At 46.6% G+C, this 27,476-nt stretch overlaps 2 protein-coding genes across 5 annotated transcripts in view; both read right to left on the bottom strand.

The window, feature by feature from the left end:
• The window catches only part of SIN3A (SIN3 transcription regulator family member A), a 63,618-nt gene extending 46,811 nt beyond the window's left edge, over nt 1-16,807 (bottom strand). For 2 of the 4 annotated variants that reach the window (XM_061180032.1, XM_061180035.1), the window contains exon 1: nt 12,614-12,937. The gene's annotated coding sequence lies outside the window, so the exon portion shown is untranslated. Of the gene's footprint in view, nt 1-12,613; nt 12,938-16,732 lie in introns of those variants that run through there. The other 2 variants (XM_061180034.1, XM_061180033.1) reach the window with 2 other exon arrangements.
• Nucleotides 16,808-24,741: 7,934 nt separating this feature from the next.
• Nucleotides 24,742-27,476, bottom strand: part of PTPN9 (protein tyrosine phosphatase non-receptor type 9) — an 80,867-nt gene continuing 78,132 nt past the window's right edge. Inside the window, exon 13 of the mRNA XM_061180031.1 lies at nt 24,742-26,874. Coding sequence (XP_061036014.1) covers nt 26,660-26,874 — 215 coding nt within the window. The 3' untranslated portion in view covers nt 24,742-26,659. The remainder of the gene's footprint in view (nt 26,875-27,476) is intronic.

Raw genomic sequence — 27,476 nt, 5'->3', positions numbered from 1 at the left:
ATTTGGTTGGCAACTTGCAGGCTTTTATTAAATTTTTAAATTAAATTGAAAATGTGCATACCCTTTAATCACCTAGCAACTCCACTTCCACTTTAAATGTCTATCAATAGCTAAATAAACTTGATCCATCCATATTAGGAAAACTTATGTAGCAATTAGAAAGATTAGGGTTCATCTACAAGGAAAGCTGTCCTGGACATAAGAAGTGAAAAGAATAAGCTACAGAATATATACAGGGTGATCTCAACACATACACAATGTACTCTTAAGATTTGTGCGTTTCATTGTATGTAAATCTGCATCAAAAGGAAAAGGCTAGAAACAAGCATTGAACTCTAGATAAGGAAATGCATGCTCAGGTACTTAGACGAAAGTGTAAGGAATTCCCTGGCGGTCCAGTGGTCAGGACACCACGCTTTCACTTTCAAGGGCCTGAAAAAAAGAAAGTGTACTAATGTCTGAAATGTACTTAGAATACTATCAAGAAATCAGTTTGGATTAATATATGGAAGAAAAAAAAAAATATATGGAAGAATGGATAGATGGATATATGATAAAGGAAGTACTGTAAAAATGGTAATGGTAAAATCCAGGTAGTGTGTATATATGGGTGTCAACTATAAAATTACATCAAATCTTGGGAGGAAAAGCTAACAATACAAACTAGTTCACAAGTGGTACTAATTAAGCACTAGAAACTTGGAAGGGAGAAGAAGTGTGTACAGTGAGAAAGAGTCTATGGAGAAGGTAAATGTTTAGTTATATCTTGAAAATTAGGGATGAATTAGGGCATAGGGGGATACAGGATGAAATTAAAATATTACAGTAACTTTGGACTTACAGGCAATAAACAGCTATTTAAAATCTTTGCCAATTCATTCACCCCACAAAGAATTCCCGAGTGCCAGGCCCTGTGCTTAGTGTTGGGGCTCCAGCACTGAATAGGACATTTCCTGATCCACAGCAACCGAGTCTTCTATATCTAACTACTATCAGTTGATGTGCTCCTCACAACAGTCCTGTCACATGAGCACACCCAGAAGCCTCCTATTTAGAGGCAAACTAATATTCAAAGAAATTAAGTGACGTTTTCAAGGTCACATAGCTGGTTAAAGGAACAAGACGGTAGATAGACTCTTTCTCCTTGGAATACATGATCAATCTGCAGTAGAAATATAAGTATTTGAATGCCAAATGATGGAGCCACAAGAGTCAGACAGAAAACTACTTTCAAGCCCTGCTTCAGCTGACATGATTTTCGTCTGCCACTACGGTCTCCAACTGTTTCAGATTTGAAGCTTACCCTGTTATCAAAACACTAGTCTAAGAAGACGGAATTTAAAAAGCCAAAAAAAAGGCACTTTGAGGGATAGAAACTAGTAAAGAGAGACTAATGTGAACAAACAATGGCACAGAACACTACATAGTCATCTGGCCATGTGTTATAATAAAAAGTGGGAATAGCTCCAAATCATCATGCAAAGAAATCATAATTCCCAAATAAAGTAAGTAGAGCAGGATAATTCTGATATTGCAGGGGAGTATTCTGGAGCAGGGCAAGACAACTGATGAGCGAATGTGACACGTTTCGGACAAATGTTAGAAGGGCAGAGGTAAAAGCTAATCCTTTCAGAACAAGAAAAATAAAAACCAACTTTCTAGTTTTACAACCTAAATGTCTTTAATCACGATAAAGAGTTGGCCTCCTAGAAATCCAGACATCTCTCCATAATTATTAGAATCCAAATGGAAAATCCAACTTTAAAGAATCTTTTCATTTAAATTAAATTTCACAAATTGGCTTAAATGGAAACAATAGAATTATTTCAGTCAAGATAAGCTCAAAGTAACAGTGTGTATGGAACAAACCACCTTATTATGGAGGGTTTTAAGTCTACACGCTACTTTCTTTTTGAAATGCATTTAATTTATGGTTGACCCTTTAGTGCCTCTTGATTTTGTGTTGATATTATCTTGAATTAGGCACACTTTAAAGTTCTTTTATTTATATAATAAAAGAAAAAAATCTGAAATTATTCTCTTCCTGGTGGTTAACATCACATGAAATCACATAAAATTGTGCCCTGGCCAGTTTATTTCAATGAATACTCTTGAAAAAATGGAAGGCTTCTCTTCAAAAGCAAAGAAATTTTTATCAAAGCATTAAGTGAATGTAATTACTTCAACCCAGTAAAACTGCCTGCCATAGTCTACTTCAAAATCTGTCCAAAGATCCACTTCTGGATTTAAATCTGCTAGAAAATGAAAAAAGTGTTCCAGAATGAAAAAGTCAATCTATTTATATTTCCCAAACTACTCAGAATAATCACTCAACAAAATTAACAACCCCTTCTTCTCAAAACACCATAATATCTGATACCCAAGCCTCCCCTGAAAGTAGTTTCACATTCTTCTGATGAGGTGGTACCCCAACCTGGGGAGATTTTGCCCCCAGGGTGCATTTGGCAATGTTGGAAGACATTTTTGGTTGTCACAATTCCAGGAGAGGGGTGCTACTGGCATCTCATGAACAGAGGCCAGGGATGTTGCCAAACATCCTACAGTGTACAGGATAGCCCCCCACAACAAAGAATTATTCAGCCCAAAATATCAATAGTGCCAAGGTTGAGAAACAATGTAATATAATGACAATCCCATTTGACATATACCTTTTGTGAGCTTTGGTGGAGTTATGTCATACTACAGTGTGACAACAATTTTTAACAAGGTGACTCAGGACAATTATTTTGTATATGCAGACAAGAACACTGCTTTCTTTACGACATGTGATTCACCTTTAACCCTCAGTATACCACAAAAACTTATCATTACATTATCATTTATCATTTGGGCTAAAAACACCTTTATTAGGAATTTTAGTAAGAATTTAGGACTTGCCTGGTGGCGCAGTGTTTAAGAATCCGTCTGCCAATGCAGGGGACACGGGTTCGATCCCTGGTCCGGGAAGATCCCACATGCCGCGGAGCAACTAAGCCCGTGCGCCACAACTACCGAAGCCCACACGCCTAGAGCCCGTGCTCCGCAACAAGAGAAGCCAACGCAATGAGAAGCCGGCGCACCGCAAAGAAGAGTAGCCCCCACTCGCCACAACTAGAGAAAGCCTGTGCACAGCAATGAAGACCCAACACAGCCAAAAATAAATAAATTAATTTAAAAATAAATTAATTAGTTAATTTAAAAAAAGAATTTAAACAGCAAATCCAAATTTTTATTCCGTATTTTCCCGGTTTTGAAGATATAAATACCCAAAACAGGCACTATTCTTTACAATGCAACTGACTAGTCATCAACTGTCATGGATGAACTTGGAACATAGCCATTCTATAAACTTTGATTCTAAATTTCAGGTAAATCTCCAGCAAAGTTCTAGCTTATTGTCACTTTTGGGTTTTGTTTTTTTTTTTCCCCTCACATGATCAAACACAACTTTGAAAACTTACTTCTTAATCTTGCTGAAGAGAGGACGATCATCTTCTATGCTCCACAAATGCAAGCGTTCTCAGTTTTAGACTAATAAATACCAATTAAACTATCAATCCAATGATTTTTCTTTTTCATTTCTACATGTTTCCTTATAGTCACCTCCGTACACACACCTGTCTTTGGCATCTGTCCACTTACAAACCACATCAAGTAAGTTTTGGTATAAAAACATCATAAAAGATGAAAGAACACCATTGTACATGCTTTTAGCAAATTGGAATGGTTTGGATTCTTGTTGAAAATATTGCACTCTGGGGACTTCCCTGGTGGTCCAGTGGCTAAGGCTCCACATTCCCAATGCAAGGGGCCCAGGTTCGACCCCTGGTCAGGGAACTAGATCCCACATGCCACAACGAAGATCCTGCATGCCACAACGTAGATTCCCACGTGCTGCAACTAAGACCCGGCACAGCCAAAGAAAGAAAGAAAGAAAGAAAGTATTGCATTCTGAAGTCCTTCCCGTTGAATGATTCCTCGATGAGGACATCATACTCCCCGCCCACACCCCGCCCTCAGAAATATATTGTCCACTCATAAATTCTTCAGTTTGAGAAAATTCATCTAGGATATTGTCACCTGAAGACTCAAAGTCTGCAGCTTGGCTTATACAATCAATTCTACCATCATCATTACAGCCTACAGTGTTGCTATCTGTTGCAGTGCTTTCATCTATTAGTTCCTCTAATAACTGTGAAACGTCTTCCTCTGTTAGTTTTCTTCTCTTTGCCATTATTGGAGGAAAACGAAAGATTACGGGTTATCAAACATGTTGAATGAAAACTTAAAAAAACTGTAAAAATAGTAGTGTAAAGAACTGTCATATCCTTTTCACCCCAAATGGTAACATCTTACATAATGTTTAAGATGGCATCCCCCAACTTCTTGTACACTTTCTTGAAAGATGCTGTAATGCTTTGGGCAAAGCAGTAAGAAAAGTGAAGTAGTGATGACTTATTTTACTACTGCATCATCCTTCTAGGCAATTCATCATTCTTCCATTTTCTTATTATTTGTTTTTTGGTTTTTTTTTTTAGCATAGTTGGGAATAATTGATGAGTAATGATAAAGTAATTCCTAAGATGATAAAAGACCAAAACGTTTCAAGATATAGGATAACTAAGATCATCAATATCCTACAATATAGGTCAGATGTATAAGCGGTAATAGCTAAAATGAGTTTATTCCATTAAAAAGAAAATAAGTAAATTTTCTCTTCGTTCTTCTGAAGACCTCTAATAAAGAATAAAGTCATTAAATATAAATCTTTACAAGTAGTTAATACTGCTAAAAAAGAAACTCAAAAACTAAAATTGGGTCTAACTGACACTGATGTTATAGGTAGAATATGGACAAGAAAATATTTGGTTCAATTCAAAAGATATTAATAATTATATCAATGTTCACATTCTGATTTGATCACTGTACTATGGCAATTCTTTGTATTATTTCTTGCAACTTTTTTTAAGCCTAAAATTATTTCAAAATGAAAAGTTTAGGGACTTCCCTGGTGGTCCAGTGGTTAAGACTCCACGCTCCCAATGCAGGGGGCCCGGGTTCGATCCCTGGTCAGGGAACTAGATCCCGCATGCCACAACTAAAAATCTCATGTGCTGCGATTAAGAACTGGCGCAGCCAAATAAATAAATAAATAAATAAATAAATATTTTTTGAAGTTTTTAAAAAATTAAGTATTAATAGTAAGGGAATATAAAAGAAAGAAATCATTGTGTATACCTATTCTCAAGGACATTAACATTTAGTTTGTGTGACAAGGTTTCTATAAACTAACTAGGAACGGTATAAAACAAGACTAAGTGTAACAGAAGATACACTAGCTGAAGCTATAAAGAAAGCATTGTAAAGAATAGAACGCAAGGTAGTTCTTAAGATGATAGGAAGATGTGTCACTCACCTCATACTGCCTCTATCCTGTTAGCTATATTTCTGCCCCTACACAGACATGGGCACACAAACCTTTAACCATCTTTGTATCCTCCACCGTGCTTAGCATAGTGCTTTGCTGTGATGGAAACCAAACCATTCATTCACACATGCATGCATCCTCTAATATTTATTGAGCACATACTATGTGCCAGGAATTGTTCTGGGAGCTAGGGATATAGATGTAAATAAAACAAAACTCTCCTCCCTCAGGAAGTTTACATTTTAGTGGGAGAAATAGACAACAAGATAATAAACAGTGTTCAGGATATCAGACAGTGACAACTGCTAAGAAGAAAAAGCAGAGAATTTTTGAAATTTTAGATAAGGGTGACCAAAGAGTACCTCAGTAATATAAAGTAACTTTTGAGTAAATGAAGTAAGGAGTTACCCATGTGGAAGTCAGTAGAAGAACCATTATAGACAGAGGGGACAGCAAACGCGAAGACTCTGATATACATGTGTGCTTGGTATTTTCCGAGAAAAGCAAAAAGGCCATGTAGTTGGAGCAGAATGGAGGAAAGAGAGACTAGTAGGAAATGAAGTCAGAGAGGTAATGGAGTTGGGGGTAGTAGGTAGGGAGCACACCGTGTTTGTTCTCATAGGTCATAATAAGAACTCAGACTGAAATGGGAAGCCGTTGGAGGGTTTTAAGCAGAGAATCACTTGGGTTGCTATCAATGATAAGAACAGACTGAAGAGGGGCAATAACAAAGCAGAGAGAACAGTTAAGGTGCTACTGATATAACCCAAGCTAGAGATGTTAGTGGCACTCACTGCTGTAGTTGGGGGCTAGGGGGTGGTATCAAGTTGGTCAAATTCTGGATAGTATTTTGAATATAGAGCAAATAGTATTTATTTGCTGATAGACCACCTGTGAAAAAGAGAGAAGTCAAAGATGCCTGTTAGATATCCAAGAGGAAATATGAAGTGGGCCACTGGATTTGTTCATCAACAGTACAAAGGAGAGGTCCCCAGGGAGAGACAGAAATTTGAGAGTTATCAGTATTGTTTAGATTTTGGAAAGCTAATACGGCGCATAGTGTAGCTCTCTATAATCAAGCACATTCACATTTCTGCACCAAGTGGGACAGCGTAGAACAGGTTGTCCCCCTAAATTAGTTGTGGAACCAAACTTACCAAAAAACAAACAAACAAAAATTCTTGCATTTCAGAGTTGCAGATAAGAAGAGATTGTGGCTCCGTATATCCTTCAACAGCCTGCAAGTCAATAAGCCTGGCACCTGGAGGATACCAGCAGGACTGAGGAAACATCCATTGCCACGAAGATGATAAATACAAGTAACATGCAGGCACACACACAGAAAAGGGGGTGAGAAGTACAAAAGCAAAAGAAGGGAGGGGCAAAAAAAGAGATGTATCATTTAGAAATTGCTACCAATAAATGCCTAACTAATTTTGAAGCCAACTGCCGACTAAACAGAGGTATCCTCTAGTTAGCAAACTTTAAAATGCCATTTGAATTCAGGCTGTAAACTACTTATCTATCACCTGTGTGCCAGCATTGTCCTAGGCACTGAGGCTATCAAGAAAGTAAAGTCCCAATCTAGATGAACTGTGAGCCACTGTATAGCTCTCCCTGACGAAAACCAGTATCAGGTTGTTGACCTGCAAATACACAAGGACAAAAAAAAAAAAATCTGCATTTGGTTATAACTGACAACAAATCCCACTGGGCATGTCTTTCGTGTGATTTTTTGTTTTTGTTTTTTGGGGGGAGCATGTCTTTTGAAGAAACAGACCCCAAAAGAAAGTTACAAAACTAAAGAAAGTCAAAGGTTTTTTTTTTTAATGTGTTGTTAAAAGACAATCGAACAGATAACTGTATAAAAACAATTAAAATTCATATTTAAAAAGATGTCTGTCAGAAAAACAAAACTCCTTGAAATATTTGGAAAGAATATAATGTAATAATGGCAGAACCCTGATTCAGACTACCCAAGTATGCTGCTAGATGAATTTCATTATTTGACCTTAACCTCAACAAAAAACAAACACCCAGAATTAATTACTTAAACTGTAACAAGAAAAAGATTAAAATCCTAAGATATTACCTCTACTACTCACTTATTAAAGTAGCAGAAACAGGAAGACATGTGAAAGAAAAGAAGTATTAGGAAACAATAGTTGACCATATTAATAATATATCTTCAGCTTGACAGAGTAACAGCAACAAGTTATGCCAAGTCCATAATTTCTTCACTGTAATTCTTAACTACCTTCCAAAGCAGTAGAAGCAATCACATCTGCAAACTGAAGAGAACAGGATGCACAAACTCTGGAAGACAGACAATTCATGTGCCATTTTCAATACAATGCCACCCCTTCTAACATTCCAAAGCACTCTCTGGGGGTATTTTGAATCTAACAACTCCCTTAAACTAGATCTATGATTTCAGACTCCTCCCTCCTGTTTCTCATTCAGTGTCCCCTCCTCCTCTTCCCACCAAAAGGTGGGCTCCCCTCTGAATTCCTTACAGCTCTTTGTACTTGACTCTTATGCACTCAACCTACACTGATGTGTAGTAAAATCATATTATATGTGTATTTACCTTTCCTTCTAAGAATGTAAACTTCTTGGGAACAGAGACTCTTCCTGTGTCAGTCCAGAGCTATTTTAGATGCTCAATAACCTTTAAAATTGTGAATCACTCTGTTGTACACCTGAAACTTACATAATATTGTACATCAACTATACTTCAATTAAAAAAAAAAGGTGGTCAAGAATGCATGTTGAGGGCTTCCCTGGTGGCGCAATGGTTAGGAATCCGCCTGCCAATGCAGGGGACATGGGTTCAAACCTTGGTCGGGGAAGATCCCACATGCCGTAGAACAACTAAGTCCATGCGCCACAACTACTGAGCCTGTGCTCTAGAGCCCGCGAGCCACAACTACTGAAGCCCACGCGCCAAGAGCCTGTGCTCCGCAACAAAGAGAAGCCACCGCAATGAGAAGCCCGCGCACCGCAACGAAGAGTAGCCCCCGCTCGCCGCAACTAGAGAAAGCCCGCGCACAGCAACGAAGACCCAATACAGCCAAAAATAAATAAATTAATCAAATAAATTAAAAAAAAAAAAAAAGAATGCATGCTGAGGGACTTCGCTGGTGGTCAAGTGGTTAAGAATCCGCCTTCCAATGCAGGAGATGCGGATTCAATCCCTGGTCAGGGAACTAAGATCCCACATGTCGCTGGGCAAATAAGCCCGTGCGCTGCAACTACTGAGCCCACGTGCTCTGGAGCCTGCGCACCACAACTAGAGAGAAGCCTGCGCACCACAATGAAAGATCCCATGTGCTGCAACTAAGACCCAACACAGCCAAATAAATAAATTTAAAAAAAGAGAGAAAAAAGAATGCATGTTGACTCAATTTACCTTTAGAATCTGAATCCCAATCTTTTCCCCCAATGTGCTTTCAAAAGCACATTGCTGGGGACTTCCCTGGTGGTCCAGTGGCTAAGACTCCACGCTCCCAATGCAGGGGGCCTGGGTTTGATCCCTGGTCAGGGAACTAGATCCCACATGCCGCAACTAAGAGTTTGCATGCCGCAACTTAAGATCCCTCATGTGGCAACAAAGATCCTGCATGCCACAACTAAGACCCAATGCAACCAAATAAATAAATATTAAAAAAAAAAAAAGCACATTGCTGCTTCCTCCAAAAATTAAACATAAAATTACCACATGACCTAGCAATTCCACTTCTGGGTATATACCCAAAAGAATTCAAAGCAAGTACTTGAAGATATATTTATACACCCATATTCACAGCCGCATTACTCACAATAGCCAAGAAGTGGAAACGACCCAAACGTCTATCAACACACGAATAGATAAACAAAATGTGGATGATGGTGATGACTGCACAACAATGTGTATGTACTTAATGTCACTGAATTGTACATTTAAAAAATAGATAAAATCATAAATTTTACGTTATATACGTTTTACCAAAAGTGGAAAAAAGAAAAAAAAACCCCACACTGCTCCTTCTCCATTTACTATCCTTAGACCAGAGGCAGCTGAAGTATAGCATTAAGAGCGTGGACTCTGGAACCAGAATGTCTGGGTTCGAATTCTGGATTAGCCACTTAGCATATGTCTAACTTCTCTTTCCCACTGTTTCCTCATCTTTAAAACGTAGATTTCATAGTTCCCACTACATAGGGTTGTAGTGAAGACTAAACAGATTAATAAATGCATAATACTTAACTCAGTGCCTGGGGGGTAGTAAAGGGCTCCATAAATGTAAGTTCTCTTATTATCATTCAAGGAGACAGAGGGTGTAGTTTGAAAAAGCATTTAACATCATCTATATAAGAATCTACAGAAAATAAAGCTTAACAAACTTTTGGTTGATGGAGTTATCCAGAAGAGTAAGAAAGCCTTTGAAAGCACTGCACTAGATTACTGAATGCCATGGACATAATCTTTTAATTCCAACTAAAATTCACAGCCATTAACATCTGCCTCGCATAGCTCTCCAGTATCTTGTCTGTTTGCACTTAAGATGTAAACAGGACCATGCTTTGCCAGGAATTTTATCAAATTACTACACACCACCTTCCTTAAAAAAAGAAAATTTTTTTTACTCTTTAGGTGAAACCTTCCTAATTACAAAATGCAAATCTCTCTAGGGTCTCTGACTCTGACAAAACTATAGTATATGATACTGATATTTGGAGGGAGAAAAAGCATTTACGAAAACTTTCCTAATACAGCATATCCAGGCTCTTACTTGAATTCTTAAAGCCTATGTGGGACTTCTGACCCTGGTTCGCCAACAGACACCATATTCTTTTTTTTTTTTTTAAATAAATTTATTTATTTATTTATTTATTTTTGGTTGCGTTGGGTCTTTGTTGCTGCATGCAGGCTTTCTCTAGTTGTGGTGCGCAGGCTTCTCATTGCGGTGACTTCTCTTGTTGCGGAGCACGGGCTCTAGACACGCAGGCTTCAGTAGTTGTGGCACACGGGCTCAGTAGTTGTGGCTCGCGGGTTTCAGTAGTTGTAGCACGTGGGCTTCAGTAGTTGTGGCGCACGGGCTTAGTTGCTCCACAGCATGTAGGGTCTTCCTGGACCAGGGATCAAACCCGTGTTCCCTGCATTGGCAGGCAGATTCTTAACCACTGCACCACCAGGGAAGTCCCAACATATTCTTTAAGGGTATGAATTAGGTCTTTTATGTTTCCCAGCACACAGCATTGCAAATGGTAGGAACAACTATGTGTTGACCAAACTTTCCTCAACGGTAAATTCTCCACTATTTTCACAAACTTTGTCAGTTTATAGCATCAGGAAAAACACCCAGGTTTTCTGTCTCCACACCAGTTCTACCACAGTCACCATTAACCAAACTAAAAAGCTACTGTTGCCATTGCTACTTCTTTAGCTAAGAAGGTGAGACTTAATCTCTTCACATGAGTATAGCACACGGCACCAAGCTCAGTCCCAACTGAGCAAAGCACAAATCTAGAATTTAACTTCAGTTCAGCTAATTAGCCAGAGGGCTTGCTCAGATATTAGTGCATAAATAAACATATTTGTTCCTTGCTTAATTTCTCATGAAAAATATCGAAAACACAAGTAATTTCTCTTAAGAAAAGATAATGTCTCCACTCAGAGCAAAACCCTCAATTAAACTGGTTCATTAAACTTGAAATGTCCTAAGGCAATTTCCCAGTACAGGTTGGAGGGCAACACTACGTAAGTCACATACACAAGGCTACACTAGTCCTCGATTTCACCCTACTCTCTGTAAAAAAAATAGGGCAAGAACTGTGTTTTATAGAATATAAATAGAAAGTGGTCTAGATGTTCTAACAGAATTACATAAAACAACCAGACTTTTCAAGAACACCTGAAGCTACCTAAATTGCAACTTATTTATTTGAGAAATTAAATAACAGAACCACCAGTACAATTAAAGCATTCAAAAATGCAGAAGCTGAAGAAATTGGAGTATTTCATTCAAAGTCTGAGTTTTTAAAAAAAATCACCATCTTTTATAAAAGATCATTTTTTTTAATATAATGTAAATTCAACCCTTCCTTTTCTAAATTTCAGCCTTGGGAAAAGGAGTTTCCACATCCTTTTCTTGGCTAACTGGGTTTGAAGTTCTAAGGCACCGAAATAGTGGCGAAGTCTAACTACCCACCATCCCATTGGCTCAGAGGAAACCCCGCCCCGTACAGCCACGGTAACCCAACATCAAGGGAACTCCAGAAAAGGTTGTCCCCGGCCACATTTTTAGCCTCTGATGAGCCTCTGCCCCTCCCCCCACCATCACCGCTGCGGAAATACGGTCTCAGCACGAGCAGCACTCGACCGCAGACTGCAACGAAAGGACCTTGAGCACCTCGCCCCAATAATTACAACCGAGAGGGGAGGGTCGGGGACCACGATCCCACTCTCGAGGCTGCATGGTGCCATCCATGCTGCACCAAGCAAAGCAGAGACAACAGCTCTGGCACCTGACCCTCGTGCCCCAGGCAAAAGGCATGGCTGAGCCACAAGAGAAAGCCCTGACATCTCCACAGTTTGCAGTCTGGGGGCCCCTCCCACCCAAAAGAGACGTAGGGCGGGGCAGATCTAGGCGCCGCGACTCCCAGCCAGACCGGACAGCGGGCTTTCCCGAGCCCCGCCTCACTTGCCAAGGAGGCGGAAACCCGCGGAAGGGGGAGGACGGCCAGGGGGAGTGGCATCGCCGCTCCATACTGCCCCTCCGGCCAACCGGATCCCGGGAAGGCGGAGGAAGGCGGACTTCACGCCTCCTCCCTGCCGCGCCCCGAAGCCACAAGCGGGAGACCCCCCAGGCCGTCCCCTCACCCCAGCAGGCCAGTGCAAGGCCGCCCAGCCGACGCCCCGCCCAACCCGGGAAGACAGGAGGGGTGGTCGACCGCAAACAGCACTTAGCACAGGGCCCAGCCCCGCCCCTTTCTCCACAATCGCACGCGCGCGCCGGCCCCGCCCCTGAGCGGCGGCGCGAGAGCCCGCCCCCTCCGCGCGCACCGGGACTACGCTCTCCTCCCCCTCCCGCACCGAGAGCTACCCCGCTCCGCCCCCCACCCCCCTCACACATCCACACGCCTCCCGCCCGCCTGCTCTACGGGAAGCCGAGGAGGTCAGTCCCCCCAAAAAATACACACCCTCGAGTCCGGCGTTACCCGCCACCAGGCTCCCTGCCCCGACCCCGGCCCGGCGTGCTCTCACCGCAAAGCTGCTTCGGCCGCTCTCACTGCGTGTCCCTCTCAGCATGAGCCTCAGGCTCAGCAGGGAGGCCCCGAGAAACGCGCGGGGCACAGGCCCGCCAAAGCGGACTGGCAGCCTCCTCTCCGCTAACGAAGCGGTCACAGGCCCCAGTGCCCAGACTGGGAAGGAGGGAGGGAGGGAGGGAGGGAAACTCCAAGGGGGGAAGGGGAGGGGGGGAAGATGGAGAAACCGTCTCCGCCGCCTCTACCGCCGCGGCCGCTTCTCTGTTACCCGGGAAATCCCGCCCACTCACCCGGCCCGCCCCGCAGAGGGAAGACTCAACTTCGCTCCGCACAGGCCGTACTATCCGCCTGTCAAAGGTTTAGCCAATCGCTGCGCCCTGGCTGCCGACTGCCCGCCCCTTCCCCCCCGGCTGGGAGGGGAGGAGGGGGGGGAAAGCCGCTCACCTTCTCCACGCCCCTATTGGCGGGGAGCTTCCCTAACTCAACCCCGCCTATTGGAGACGAATTGCTGAATCCCACCCCCAAGCCGCAACACTATTGGAGGAAGCAGGGAAGCTCTTCACGTCTCATTGGAGGACTCCACATGTCCCGCCCCTTGCCGTCTCAGCTACAGGCCCAACAACTCCGCTCCCGCCCTCGCCGGTCATTGCATTGGAAGGCTACCCCTAGCTCTCTGGCTGCCCCAGGAAGGTAAGTAACCGATGTGGGGTAAAAATGTCCGTGAGATAGTCTCCTCCTACCGCACTGCCGGGCCAGGCCCCGCCCCCAACCATCGGATTGGGTATCTCGACGCCGGTAGGAGCCTCTATTGGCTAGGATGCCCGTCTAGGAAGAAGCTGACTCCGCCCTGCGCGAGGAGGCTGAACCTTAGCAGTCCTTTTGTGGAATGTTTACACTAGAGACTGAAGCGCAGAGAGTTCCAGGGCCTGAAACAGGAGGTGGTGCGGAGCTCAGCAGCGGGAATTCGTTGCCCTGGGATTTGAAAGGGAGAGGCAGCAGCATTGCCACCCTGCAGGACCCCCTTACAAAAAATGATAAAGAGAACCTCATCATTCCCATACAGTTCTCTACAATTTACATTTCCGCACACTGACTCCTTGTAAACACAAATATACGGAGCAGCCGACAGCTCCTTTCAGTAAGTATAGAATACAGAATTAAGTGCTGGAGACCAAAGTCGAGGAATAGCCCCAGGGGTTGTTCAGCCTGCAGCTAGTGGTGGCTGCATACTTCTATCGCAGACACTCCCTAAACCTGAATATGCAGTCCTAAGAGGGCGGAGATAACCAAAATGAGGGCAGGGCCCTAAGAGCCAACGCCCTCGCAAGCCTCCGGAAGGCGGAGCGTGAAGCGTAAGGCACTAGCGATCTCCAGAGTAGAACTGGAGGCATCAGACTCGAAGAACTGAGGAAGGAGACCAAACAGGCCACGGCATAAATGAATCCTACGCCACACTTAAGAGAAATGATAAAAATTCCAGAGTTGGGGACAATAATAAGAACAGCTGTTCCCTCCTCCTTGGCCAACGAGTGTTAATGACAGTCCCTAGGCCCTCTCTGTGTAGGTAATATGGCCTTGAACAGAGAGACAAAGTGCTTGCGATACCTAGGTGGCTTTTATTTATTCACTAAATAGGGCGAACTGACGCTGGCCTTGCTTTGGGGGGCGCTCACGGAGCGCCAGGAGGGGAGGGGGCGGGACTAGAGTTTTCCCGCTCTCTTCCGCAAAAAGGCTACTCCCCCAAGAGAGCTGAGTCAGTATCCAAGAGGCAGGCCCCAGGTAACTCACTCCTAGGTCCTACCTTGTCCTCCCTCTGCAATCTGCCGGAGACCACAAGAAATGAGCGCTGGCAACAGGTGGGCCTGACTCCAAGCCGCAAGGACAAGGCAGCGAACTGTGAACTCCATGAATAGCCGACAGATGGGAGCAGCCTCGCCGGGAGCTAAGCCCTGCCCCAGGACGGAGCTCAAAAAATAAGTCACACCAACGAAATAAACGAGACCCCCAGGCCAAACCTCTAGGAGGTTACGAAGAAGAGGTAATTATGCAGAACTGACCGAGGGCTATTTTAAATCTGGGCCGTCCTCCGCTCCCTGGACTGGGTGCCACACGGCGCTCCCACCTGGACATCAAGAACCACTTGGAACCCAAGCATAATTGGGCCGCCCTCGACTTTTCTGTCAACAGGGGATGAGCTGCCCTGGGTCTTGCCTAAGGCATCCAGGCCAATACTAAGTTGCTCAGAGTTTTTGATAAAGCCAAGTAAGGAGAGCGGCTGCCTTGTGCTGGGAAGAAAACACACTGCCAACGTCCGCAGCGTTCTCAAGCTTAAGCCTAGGGCGATTTCCAGGAAGTCGAGAGTCGCGGGAAAAGCCAGGCCGCAGGGTCAGAACTTTAGTACTTGGCGAGGAAGGATAGACCCCACACCCTCCTCCCAACCCTTGCAGAACCCCGAGAGCTAAGTCCCCCAAAGCCACCGTACACCGTCAACCCCTAACCTCATCGCAAAGGCTACCAGATCTCGAGACTTGGAGAAATCATTGTGTGCCTCTTGGCTCTCCCCGCCCCCCTTGCCAAGGGCTCCAAGCCCGGGACTTCCGGGCGGGAGGACTGTTCGAAGGAGCTAGGCGGGCCTCACACATGTGCTGAGCGCGCACACACGCTAGGGGAGGGGGCGGGGAACAGGGGTGGACTTCCCCCTCCAAGCTCTCTGCGCCGGAGGAGGCGGGACTATCCACCCCACCAATCAGAAGTAGGGGCGGGACCCTTGCGCCTCACGTATGCCGCAGGAATCCTCCCTCCGCCCTTCACGGAAAAAAATCTTAGCAACTTAAACTCCAGCCCGGCCTCCGATAGGCGGAGCTCGGGAGAATGTCATCCAATCAACAACCGAGAAGGAAAAAAGGGAGCTTCGCCCAGCCAGTGGAAGACAAGAGAAGGCGGGCCCTCTGGAGGAGCCCGAGATGGGTGGAAGAGAGAGGGAAAGGCCCCGCCCCTCAGCTCCTCTCCGGGCCGGTTGCACAAGCCGTCGCTGGAGTAGATAGTAAACAGGCTAGGCCAGGGAGTGGAGGCAGGGGTATCCCGGCGCTCCATGAGCCCGGGCCCCTGCGCCTTTTCTCCCGGCGTCGCCCCGCCCGGCTTCGGCGGTTCGCGCCGGCGCCCCGCCTCCCAGCCCACGGTCGCCATCCCGGCTGACAGGCGCGCCCCCCGCGCCCCTCCCGCCGGCTGATGCATTTCCTTTTCCCGATTCCGAGCGTGGAGACTGTTTTCCCAGTTTCCGACCTTCACTGCCCCTTTCAGGCCACCCCCTCGTGGGCGCGCTCACACGCCCGTGCCCCCACCCCCGCCCCATCCGCGGGCAAACAGCACGGCCGGGGGAGGGGAAGGGAGCCACCGTCGCTGCCTTGGGGTGGGCGGGGAAGGAGGCAGCTCCATGTTTGCAAGGGGATCAGCTGGGGCCGCGGGTCGCAGCCGCCGAGTTCGTGGAGGTTTTCCACACCCCCAGGCCGGGTTCCAGCGCCGAATGCTGGCTCTACTGCCACGGCCCGGGAGTTCGGAGAGCCCAGACCGGCGCATGGGTCTAGTGCCGAGGCGCTGGTGCTCTTTCCGGTGGCCTCCCCCGCCCCCGGCCGCCCCTCCCGCAAGTCCGGCGTTGCCCCCGCCCCCAGAGTCCATAACAACCGCGGGCCCTAGGCGCCCGCGCCTCTTCGGAGCGCGCCCACCGCCCCCTCCGACAAGTTTGCGGACAGAAACAAAACCCTCGGGCCGCTGCCGCCCTCGCCCGGCGTGGTTAGCGGGGAAAGCCGCGGGCCCGGTCTCGGTCGCTAACTCCAGCTCTCGACCAACTCCCGGCGCCGCGGGCTCAGTGAGCCCGGCCGGCTTGGCTCAGGCCGCCGCCCCCTGCCGAGCCCGCGCGCCGCAGCCCGGGCCCGGTTCCAGTTGGTGTATGGAATCTCCCCTTTTTTCTTCTCTACAATAATTTTTTAAGGCATTGCAGGAGCGAGGGGGATCTCCTCCTGCCGGCCCCTTACCCAGTCCGTCGCCCAAACCTACCGAAACCGACCGCTCGGTGAAATAAACTAGGCAGCACGGCCAGCGCACCGGCGACCCCGGGCCGGGCCGACCCCCTCCCCACGGATCCGGCCCGGCTTGGAAACGCACACTGGTGAGCGGGCGGCGCCAAGAGCTCTCCTTCCTGGCCTGCCCCTCGCTCGGCTCCCTCGGCCGCCGGACTCCGAGCCTCCCCTAGTTCCGTCCCAGGGCCCGCGGCGCCTACACCATGGCGGACTGGCCAAAGCGACCGGCCGGCAAACAAGCCCCCCAAACCCTCGAGATTGGGGAGACCAAATTAAAAGCAGCTGTTTAACATACCTTCCGAGCCAGGCGAGGAGTACTGAATGGGGGGGAACGCCCCCCACGGGCCATTGGCTCCCCGGTGCTCGCGTCAGTCATACTGGGCCCGCCTCCTCCCCTCGCTCCACCTCTTCCCCTTCATTGAACGCCCCCTCCCTCCAAAAAATATAAACAAATTAATTAAACTAGTCGTGAGTGGGAGGCGCATCTCTGGCAGAGGTCCCTATCTCTGCCGCACCGCCGCTTCGAGTTTCTTGAGGCCCTTGGACTACGAGACCTCTTGGGACTCAAAGATCCGCTGGGTGGACCCGGAGGAGGAGCTAGCGGGGCTACCTGGCCCCCACTTCCTTCATACACACACCCCATTTGGAGCTGGGCAGAGGGAGGCGGGTAAGGATACCCTAGCGACTGGCTGGAATGTCCCGACCCCCCTGTCTGTGTAACCTGTGTCCGACCCATTCTGTTAAGTGCCTGCCTAAAAATGAGCGGTATAAGCTGGAAGTCCTGTGTTGGGGCAACAGGCATTTGCCTAAGCACCTACTGGGGTGAGGCAGACACATTCATACCGCACCTGCTGCTTGGGTGGGATTACAGAGACTGAATGAGATGCTCACTATGTACCCTCCAAGGGCATCAGATCTAGCTGAGGAGATGCTACAGAAAGAGCTAAGGCAAGGTGGAAAATGTATATGTAATTAGACATCCACAGAAGCTCAGAGCAGGGAGATTCTTTCTAGCTGAGGAAAACTGGGTGAAGTCTTCATGGAGAAGGTGGCACTCAGGTAGAAATGGAGGGGCAAGTTATTCTCAGCAAAGGACACAAAGAGGTAAATGCAAAGAAACATTAAGAACCATTTCAAGTGTGGCTGTAGTAATGAAATTCAGGGTTGGAAAGATGCAGTCAAAGAGCAGAAGACTTTACTACCTTGTTAACATTCTTAGACTTGCACAGCAGAATGTGCAAGCAGCATGGCCGGTCACAGGACCACAGGCCCAGAACTATGGTTTAAGATGCTCAACATCCCAGCAGCTGGATGGATTCTGAGGGTGGGTTGAATGAGGGGTGCCTACAGGCAGCAAGGTGAGGCAGAATGGCTGTTGTAATAGTGGGTTTGGAGACTACAGAGGTACATCTTCTGGTGGGAGGGGTAGATGGAGGGAGCCAAGAGGTTTCTTCTCTTTCTCCCAGCCCCCCAATCCAGAAACCCTTCCCTACCTTCAGCAGCCCTCAAGTCAAAACTCTGACTCAGATGCTTCCCTGAATCATTTGTAGTGTTTTGGAGGGGTGGGGGAGGCTACCCCACATGTCTGTGCTCAACAGAGCTGAGCCTGGGGCCAGAATACAAGACGAGTGAGTGGGAAAGATCTGTTGATTGAGGTATCCAGTAAAGGAAGCTAGTGTGGATGAGGTGGGGTGTGCAGAATGTGAAGGGCCTTAAAGGCCTGTGGGCAGAATGGGAGCCTGCTGCCAGTTAGGCTGTCCTAACAGTTCAGGTGAGATGTAATGAAGACTTGACTAGGGCAGTGGCAATGGATAAGCAAGAATAAAAACAGAGAGATGTGTTTGAGAAAGACTCCAGAGGACTGGGTGACTGATTCAGTGTGGGTAATGGAGGGAAAGGAGGAGTCAGTGGCCTGGTGTGTGAAGAGGTAGAAGAGCCTTGAGGCTAGTGGTTTGGTAAGCTGGCTTCCAGATTTAGTGTGGCCAGTGACTTAGTACTATATCCTTAGGCAAGTCCCTTCCTCCCTATGGGCCTGTTTCTCTCCTGTGAAATAGGGGTGAAAACTGGGGTAGAAAGACAGGCTCTAAGGACCCTTCCCTCCCTCAGAGTCCACGGGGGTGGGGGGGACTCTGATGGGGAGGGAAGCTTGCTACTAAGGAGAGAGGGCAGGTGGGAAGAAGTACTGATTTGGGAAGGGAAGTAGGTCATCTCAGGTGAAGTAGGGACTAGAATTTGGGTGGCAGCTTGGTTGATGGAATCACTGAAGGGTGTAAAGGGGTAAGACCAGGAGGTGAAGAGTGTGTGTTCAGTGGGAGGCCCAGCACCTAGCAGGGCCATGGAAGTTGAGGTTCATTCTCAGACTGGGGGCTCCCTAGAGGGAAGACCAAGTTTTTCTATATCAGAACAGACACCTTCTGATGTCTGGAGCCCTATCTCAGATTTGTGCTCTATTTCCCAAGAGGCTCTGCCCTAAATGAAGGCATAACAGATACTGTGTGAATGTAAGATGAGGCAGGGTGGGTAGAGCAGAAAGAACATTAGTCTGGAAGTTGAGTCCTATGGTTTGCACTTAGTCTTATTACCTGTGGTTCAGCCTCCTGTCCTGTACAAGTTAACATGGCAGTCCTTACCCTGTTATGAGGATCACATGTGATGATAAAAATGCGCTTTAATACACCTAGTGAGGCTCTGAACTTCTGTGGAGGCCAAAGGCCCAAGCATCTGACTGTAAGCCTGGACTGCAGGGGGTATACGCTGAAGGAAGTTACTTATGGAGCATTTGCAACCAGAACAGTTACTCCTGCTCAGAGAACCAGACTTCGCTGACACTTCTGACCCTCCTAAGTGCACCACGCTGATGGAAATCCCCTCTTGAATGCTCCCTAGACTGAGCTCCTCGAGGGAAGCAACTGCATCTAATTCACCTCTGAGCCCCCAGTGCCCCCAGCGGTCAGGCAAGAAAGCCCCTCAGAAGGCGTCCAGTGATTGTTTCTGACTCAGTACATTGATGCCTGCGTAGCACAGCCACTCCCAGACTCTGGGAAATTAAGAATTTGATTTGGAGACATTGGCCTTCCAGCTTCACTGAAGGTTGCATCCACCCCACCTCTCCCCTACCCTATCAGTGAGGACAAAAGAGTGAATAGATCTGGGTGAAGGCCTTCCTTGGAGAAGTCACATGGGGAAGCCAGGTTCTGATTCCCAGGAGCCCTCTTTTGTGTGAGTTAGGGATTTTCGTATTTGTAGTTGAGCAAACTGAGGCTCAGAGTAGTAGAGTGACTTGCCCAAGCCAAGTTGCCAAGGCGAGTCTGCCTGAGCTTTGTCCATTCCACCACATGCTGTCTCTATACACATTAAGATCCATGATCCAAGTTGGGACTTCTGGAGAAAAACAGCTTCCCCTCTTGCTCCACACGCCTTCCCTCCCTGACTCCGAGAGCAGTTTGTCCCCAGATAGTTTTAAATGATTTCTGGCCCTTTCCAAAAAAATTATCCTCAAAGAAGCAATTTGTCTCCCAATCACATACATGCATCCTCAACTCACAACCACATATACTCAAAACTATCACACCTTCTGACACCCTGCCTCCTAGGCATCACACACACACACCCTCACAGTTCTTTAGGGTGCTTATGGTAGGTGGTGATTGAGAGATATTTAGGGCCTGCACTTCAGTGGCTCTGCCAAAAAGATGTCAGTGCCAGTGCCCTGATGACAGAAACTCTGCCAGCTAAAGGAGACCATTGCCAGTTTGGGAATATCCAGGTGAGGGGCATCTGAGGCTTGCTTCCCACTTCCAACCCAAAGTGCCTTATACGTTCAAGGGGAAAAGCTCATGCTATTGGTCAGAATCCCAGTTTAGCCACTTCCTAGCTGGATGTCTTTGGCAAGTCATTTATCTTTTCAATTCCCTTATCTGTAAACTAAGAATAAGAATACCTACTGCAGTGGGTTGTTGTGAGATTAAAAATAAAGTATGCCTAGCACTCAAATGTTGTAGGACCCTTTCTTCCTTTATCTTGTCGACACTCCCTCTTCTCCTGGTCTTTCAAATGCAAAGTCCCTGGTGTTCCAGTTTGAGAGGAGACCAGGACAGGCTTAAAGAACCCCAAAATTCCACTGTGTAAATTAGAAACTCCATTTCTCTGGCAACCAACTGGTTTATATGTTGTACATATGCCATATTTCTGATTTCTAGGTGACTGGAGGCTTGGAATTTTTTTATTGGGTTTTAAGACTGCTATTCACTGCCTTGAAATGTTTTGCTCTCACCTAGCATTATTTACCCCTCTAGGTCACTTCAGCCCAAATCTAGAAAACAAATGTAACAATATGTTCCCAGTTTACCCAGCTTTATGCTTTCAAAGTGTTTTCTTCTGCATATCAGTTGTTTGATGATTTTTTTTTAAGGCAGCAGGTTCCTTTGTTCAAATGAAATCTTATTCAGAGGTCTAACACGTAAGAGATAAAGGTGGGCCTTGCTTTGGTTGAAGTGAACCCCAAGCACTGCAGTCTCTATTCCTTCACCTCCCACTCATGCCTCCTCCTTGTCAGCCCCTGCCCCAACATCACTAGTGAACCTCCATTTATTAATCCTGTTCATTCATCCCAGCTACTCCCCACCTCTCACCAGTCTGTGAGAACACAGCCTAGTCTTGACCTTGGTTACCTCTGCCTATTAATCAGAATCTTTCCCAGGTTTTTCTTCCTCCATCCTCCCCTAAATATTGGTGGCTCCCAAGGGTCTCTCCTCTCTTCTTGCTCTCTTCATTCGTCTTTGTTCTCACCCACTTCCAAGGCTCCTAGCTTCTATCTAAACTAAGTCCCCAACTGATATCTCCAGCCTAGCATCTGCTCTGAACATCATACTCCATACGTCCACTGGCTGCTGGCCACAGAATAGGTATTCATTAAAGGTCAAGGAGGTAAAACAGACTTCACAGGATAAAGTGGGTGACCTAGACTCAGCTGTGCATCTGGCCAGTCTTGAGGCTAAGATAACTATATTAGCTTAGAGAAGTAACGAGGTGCTGATGCAGGGGGAGGGGTAGAAAGAAGTGAGCCTAGAGTGGGGAAGACGGCGCTGTGCCTTTTTTGACTACCTTCTCTACACAACTCACTGTCTTGCTTTCCTACTTTCACCTTCATCTTAGTCCTAAAAACTGTATCAGGAACATATTACCCTAAGTTGTCGAAAAGGGATCACTGCTCCCCATCTCCATCCAACACTCTAGGTTTCCGGTTTAGTTAGTTATGTCCATGTTGGCCTTAGCCAGAAAAAAATGAGAGCATTTAAGACTGCAGAACGCCAGATTTAGCTTAAACAAAAAGAAGGATTTTGTGAAAGCTATGGTGAGGGGTGAAGGAAGGCTAAACACTGCAACAGGTTTCTGAGAGTGCTAGATTTCTATCTGTGGAAAAGACCCAGTCTTCTCTGTGGTCAGTTAAGAGCAGTGCAGTCCAAAACACTTGATATTCACAACTGTTTGTGTGATGGTTAACTATAGGTTGAATATCTCCCAAGAGGAAATATAGTTCCCAAACTGGTGGAGCTTTTAGCTCCTGTCCTTGGTTAGCTAATGATGGTCTGGGGGTAGTAGTCTTGGTAGTAACCAAGGCTGGAGACAAACCTAAGACCTCGGTTGGGAGCTCTGGTAGCTTGATTTGTTCATTCCTCCGCTCTGAGTCATTCTGTCTGCCCCACATGTAACAGCACAGAAACCTTAAAGGCCTATGGGATAGCCTGGGGATAATAGGGGAGACTTGCTACTTACCACTTTGGGGGCCAAGTGGGAAGGGAACTGAGGGAATAGGGAGGTGGCTGCACCTTGAAAGAGGAGACTTTGAAAACAAGCTAAAACTGGGGATTTCAAGTGGGAGCTGACCCAACCAGAGAAGGGTCTGATGGTTCCTCTATAGGCATTTGCACCGTCCAGCAAAGAACTAGACCCTCAGAGTTGAAGGGCCTGCAGTAGGATCATCTAATACAGCACCTTCTTTTACAAAAGCTAGGACCTGGCTTGAGTTGAGTGGTGAGATCTCAAAACTACCAAAGAGCTCAGTCACTCCAAGAAGGCTTTTCTACCTGGCCATACCTCCTGACCCACCTACCTGCAGGTGTCTGATTTGTGAGAGTTTCCATATGTGTCTGGTTGTCTCTAGAGATGGGAAGACCATAAGGGCAGGAGTCCCATCTTCCTCAAGGTATGATGCTAAATAGTCCAGTCTCCCAAGAACCAGTCGCATTCTGTCATTTACCTGCACATTGTGACATGGAGATTGACAATGGTGAACCTCCCAGGCTGAGGATGCTGGGGTACCCTTCACCTCAGGAGTCCCATCCTAGCTAACAGGGATGGGCAGAATGAAGGGACTAAGCCTAGAGGGAGTAAATTAAGTGAAAAAATAGCAGTCAAACCAGAAGCAGAAGCCTGAGTTACCCACAATATTCTCTCTCTCCTGCACACCTTCTTCATCTTACGTTCTCAACTGTGCAATCCAGCATTTGATTGTGGGTTCTCTTGCTTTGTTCACCAAATCTCCTATGTGACAGCCTTGGCCTCCTGGACAGATTCAGGGCTCCTTCTCTCTCTTCCCCTTTATCTCCTTTAACACCCAACACAGGTAGGCTCACACTGAGTATTAATTATCTTCCCAAGGGTAAAGGCTACAAGCAGACTACAGCAGTGGGGGGGAAGCTATTAATCTCTTTCTCTCAGATTTAGGAGACATCAATTTGCTAACCTTCCTTAGAGTCAGGGGCATGGACTAAACAGTGGTTCAAAAACCTGGCTCATCCTGCCACTCACTCAACCACCTACTGGGCAGGACCCAGGAAACTGCATTTTTATGGAGCCCTCGCAAGTGATAACCTCACCAATCCTTAGATGTGCCATGAAGAACTCATGCATAACTTCTGAATTTACACAGCAGTTGGGCTACAGTCTCTTCAAATAAATGACATTTCAAGGCCACCTCCTCCAAATCTTTTATCATTAATCTTGTTTCCTGCATACTTCCCCAAACCCCTAACCTGATTTCCCAGATTTCATGTATCTCTGTTTACCTATTATGCTTGCTTGCCCCCAAGGGAATAGAGGCTCATCCAAAGAAAGATCTGGCTTAATTTTTGCACTATACGTCAGCTCTTGATTAAGGTAAGAAACTCAAGAATATTTTGTTGGAAGATCAGGAGATGGATCCTTAGAGGTCTGAGTCAGATGGTCCAAGTTCTTGCTGTGGCAAATTAATTTTCCTGTGCCTCAGTTTTTTTCTTCTGTCAATACCTACCTCAAAAGTTTGGTTTGAGGGTGAATGAGATAATTCAGAGAAAGCACTTTGAACAGTACCTGGAATAGAGTTAAGCAACCAGTAAATATCAGCTGCTGTCACTTTTATTAAGAACACCCCATGCCAGAACTGCTCCAACTGCACAGGTGTCACTGGTCAACAGGGAGGAGCTACAAAGCATGGGGAGTGGTCCAACATGGACAAAGCTTCTGGTTCTACTCTAAGAGAGAGATGCAAATGACTCAAGATCTTCCCACAAAGGTACCAGTGTAACCAAATGTATGGGGTTTCCCTGGGAGAATGACCCCTCTGGTACCCTGCAGACTTGAGGACCTGTACCAGGAGGTCCTATCTGGGAGAATCAGTCACCAACTCTGTCAGAAACCCTTCTTGTCTATTACATACAGATCTAGTCAAGATCAACTACCTGGAACTTAAGAACTGTCTATACCTTGAATAGAACATTAAAAAAACTCATTTCCAAAGACAAAACACTATCTCAATCTTTGAGATAGCAACACAGTAAAGAGGCCAAAGCTTTGTAAGCAGATCAACTTGAGCTCCAATTCTAGAGCTGGACCTGCTAAACCTTACCTTCGCTGTAACCCTCACTGTAACCCTCTGTACCTTACCTTTCTCATCTACACAGAAACAGAAGGAAGGGAGAATAACATCTCACTGGATTGTTGTGAGGTTTAAATGAGGTAATGCGGGGGAAAGCACCAACCACAGTGACTGGCACTTGGCAAGCAGTCAACTGGTGCTGGTTCCCTTTGTCTGCCCAGAGCTGGGCCATGGCCTTGGGCAAGATGGGCAGCTCTCAGAACTGAAAGGTTATGAGGCCTTGGGTTCCTCCCTGCCTCCCCATCCCTCCCAGACCAGCTCTTGGAGCCCCTCCTCACCTTCCCAGCCCCAGACTGCTACTAAATTGATGAAGCTAAAAGGATTTGATCACGTCGGTATATTTATATGTAAATACAAAACTGTATCGCTGTAAGATATCGAATATGAACATTACAATTATTTTCTGAATCTGACTCAGTCCATTGACGTTAAATACAAAATGAAAAGATTGTAAAAATAAGAATATATACATTCAAAGAGCTTATTACAGTATAAAATTATTGAGGTCTGATCAGCTGCCAACCTCATCTGTGATAGGGGAAGAAGTTTTAGGGGTTCCTGGGATTTTCTTGGGAATGTGGAATGCTGGGACTCTTGATTCCATCCCTGGCATATCAGGCTAGGTAGGCCGGGAGCAGACAGGGACAGGTTGAATGAATAGGGGGAAAACAGTGATCGCAGGGGACTGCTTCACCCAGACAGGGGTTAAGCTTTTTATTGACACAGAACCCACCCAGCTTGAGCTCCAGGGTCTGGCAGGCTAGTAGGCAAGAAAGAGATGGGCATATGAGTGGACAGGGCCAAGTTGCATAAGAAAAAGAACGTTCTAGCAAAAGAAAAAGGGGCCCCAGCTCATTCTCTCAGGGAGGGAGTCTCATAGTATGTAGTTTCCTCTCTCTCACACGTGGGCTCCCTCTCTTTCCTTCTAAGACTTCGTACCGATTGCTTTTGGCTCTGGCTGCTCAGTGAATTCATCTCTGCCCAGATCCCAATCCCCAAGGGATAGGGAGAGGGGAGAGAGGGTCTGGAATCACAGTGGCGGTCTATTCCCAAAATTGGCAAAGTAAACAGAGAAAAACCATTAGATAAGGGCAATCCATGCTGAATTAAACCAGTGTCACCACAAACCAGTATTCTTGGCTCCAACAGGCAGCATCCTGGAGAGAGATAAGTCATTATATAAGGATGAGGGCCTGTGGCAGGAGCATGGAGAGTGGATGTGTGTGTGTCCTCTTCCACCACTCTGCGGTCTGACAACAGGCAACATAATCCCCAACCCCAGCTCATCCAGGATAAACAGTAGGATCCAAAAAGCAAGGAGTCCTGAACTGCAACAAGAAGCCCCAGGAACTTCTACAAAGGAGTATCTCTGTGTATATGTATTTATAGAATACGACCATATTATCACATACAGTATATATTATATACACACGTACGTATGGACTCATACACATAAGTGCACATACACACACGCACACACAGAGAATGACAGAAAAGACTGGAATACACGCCCTAGGTATAAACGTGCTTGGCACTCAGGACGTTCTCTAGAATATGTAACTTGGTCAAGCTCTCTGGGAAGGAGGTGGATGCTCACCAAACCTCCCCATCAAATCCTAGCAAAGGGAAGGAATGGAAAAAGACCTTGAGAAGGAGAATGGCATTGGGAAAGGGGGGAGGGAGGTTCCTTCCCTACTTACCTCGGGGCCCCTGGCAAAAATCGATAGCCACAATTTGGTTTTAATAAGGCACAGTTCGATAGCAGGTGCTAGGAATTAAGAACACATTGCTGCTGGCCCTTTCTAGTGGCAATTTCACCACATCTATCTAGCCAAAGGGAAAGGCTGCCTTGCGTGCACGCGTGCGCCGGGAGACACAAGAAAGAGGTTGGTCCATGGCTTCAGTGTAACTGATGGCAACCTATAGGCTCAGCGGTGTCCAGGGTAGTTTAAGGAAGTCTGGCCAGCAGATAGGAGGCTCGTGGGACAGTTACTGACCCTCCATGGCCAGGAGGTTGTGGCTGGAGGGCACCATGCCCTCCCTCTCTGCAAACTCCAGGATTGCCTTGTAGCAGAAATAGTACTGCTCAGGGGTCTGGATGCTGAAGGCCCTCTGGGTCCTCATGCGGGACACCGTCTGGAACACATTTAGGGTGCCAAGCTCCTCCAGCTGTGCCAGGCAGATGTCCAATGAGCAGAAGGTACCTGAAGGAAGGAAGGAAGTGGTCATACCTGATCTACCTCTCCTCTTTCCCTCCCTCTACCAAATAACCCAGGCAGGATTGGATGAATGAATTCAATGGCAAGGTGCCTCATGGCAGGAGGCCAGTTGGCCTTAGGCCTGAAAGGGCTCAAGCAGGAGGTCACAGGGAGTGTTGAAGGCCAGAGAAATGAGAAGGCCTCTTGTCTCTCAGGACATATATGAGGGTAATAGGAAGAGTAGGTGGGAAGGTGACAGAGGGACTTCTTGCTTCAATCCCAGACAGAATGACAGCACTTCCACACCAGGGCCCTAAGTTTCAGATTCCACAACTTCTCCACAGAGACCTAACACAAACCTATTCTTCCTTTCTCCCAAAGGGACCTCTGAACTAGAAGGCCAACAGTCCCTGCAATGTACATCCCGTTAAGGCAAAAGCTGCTAACTGGTTCCAGAATGGAGAGCACGGTCCAGGGTGGAAACCTCCCCAGGGAAGGGTATGGGAAGAAAGCAACAGCCCAGCTGAGCTCTCTGGGACACCCAGGTGACAGTGATGGGATCAGAAGATAATCATGCTGATGGGATGTATAAAGCATCAAACCCCTAG

This window comes from Eubalaena glacialis, chromosome 2 (genome assembly GCF_028564815.1).
Source record: "Eubalaena glacialis isolate mEubGla1 chromosome 2, mEubGla1.1.hap2.+ XY, whole genome shotgun sequence".
NCBI classification, from domain to species: domain Eukaryota; kingdom Metazoa; phylum Chordata; class Mammalia; order Artiodactyla; family Balaenidae; genus Eubalaena; species Eubalaena glacialis.
The sequence above is the reverse complement of the archived record's forward strand: the minus strand, read 5'-3'. Positions and strand labels throughout refer to the sequence as shown.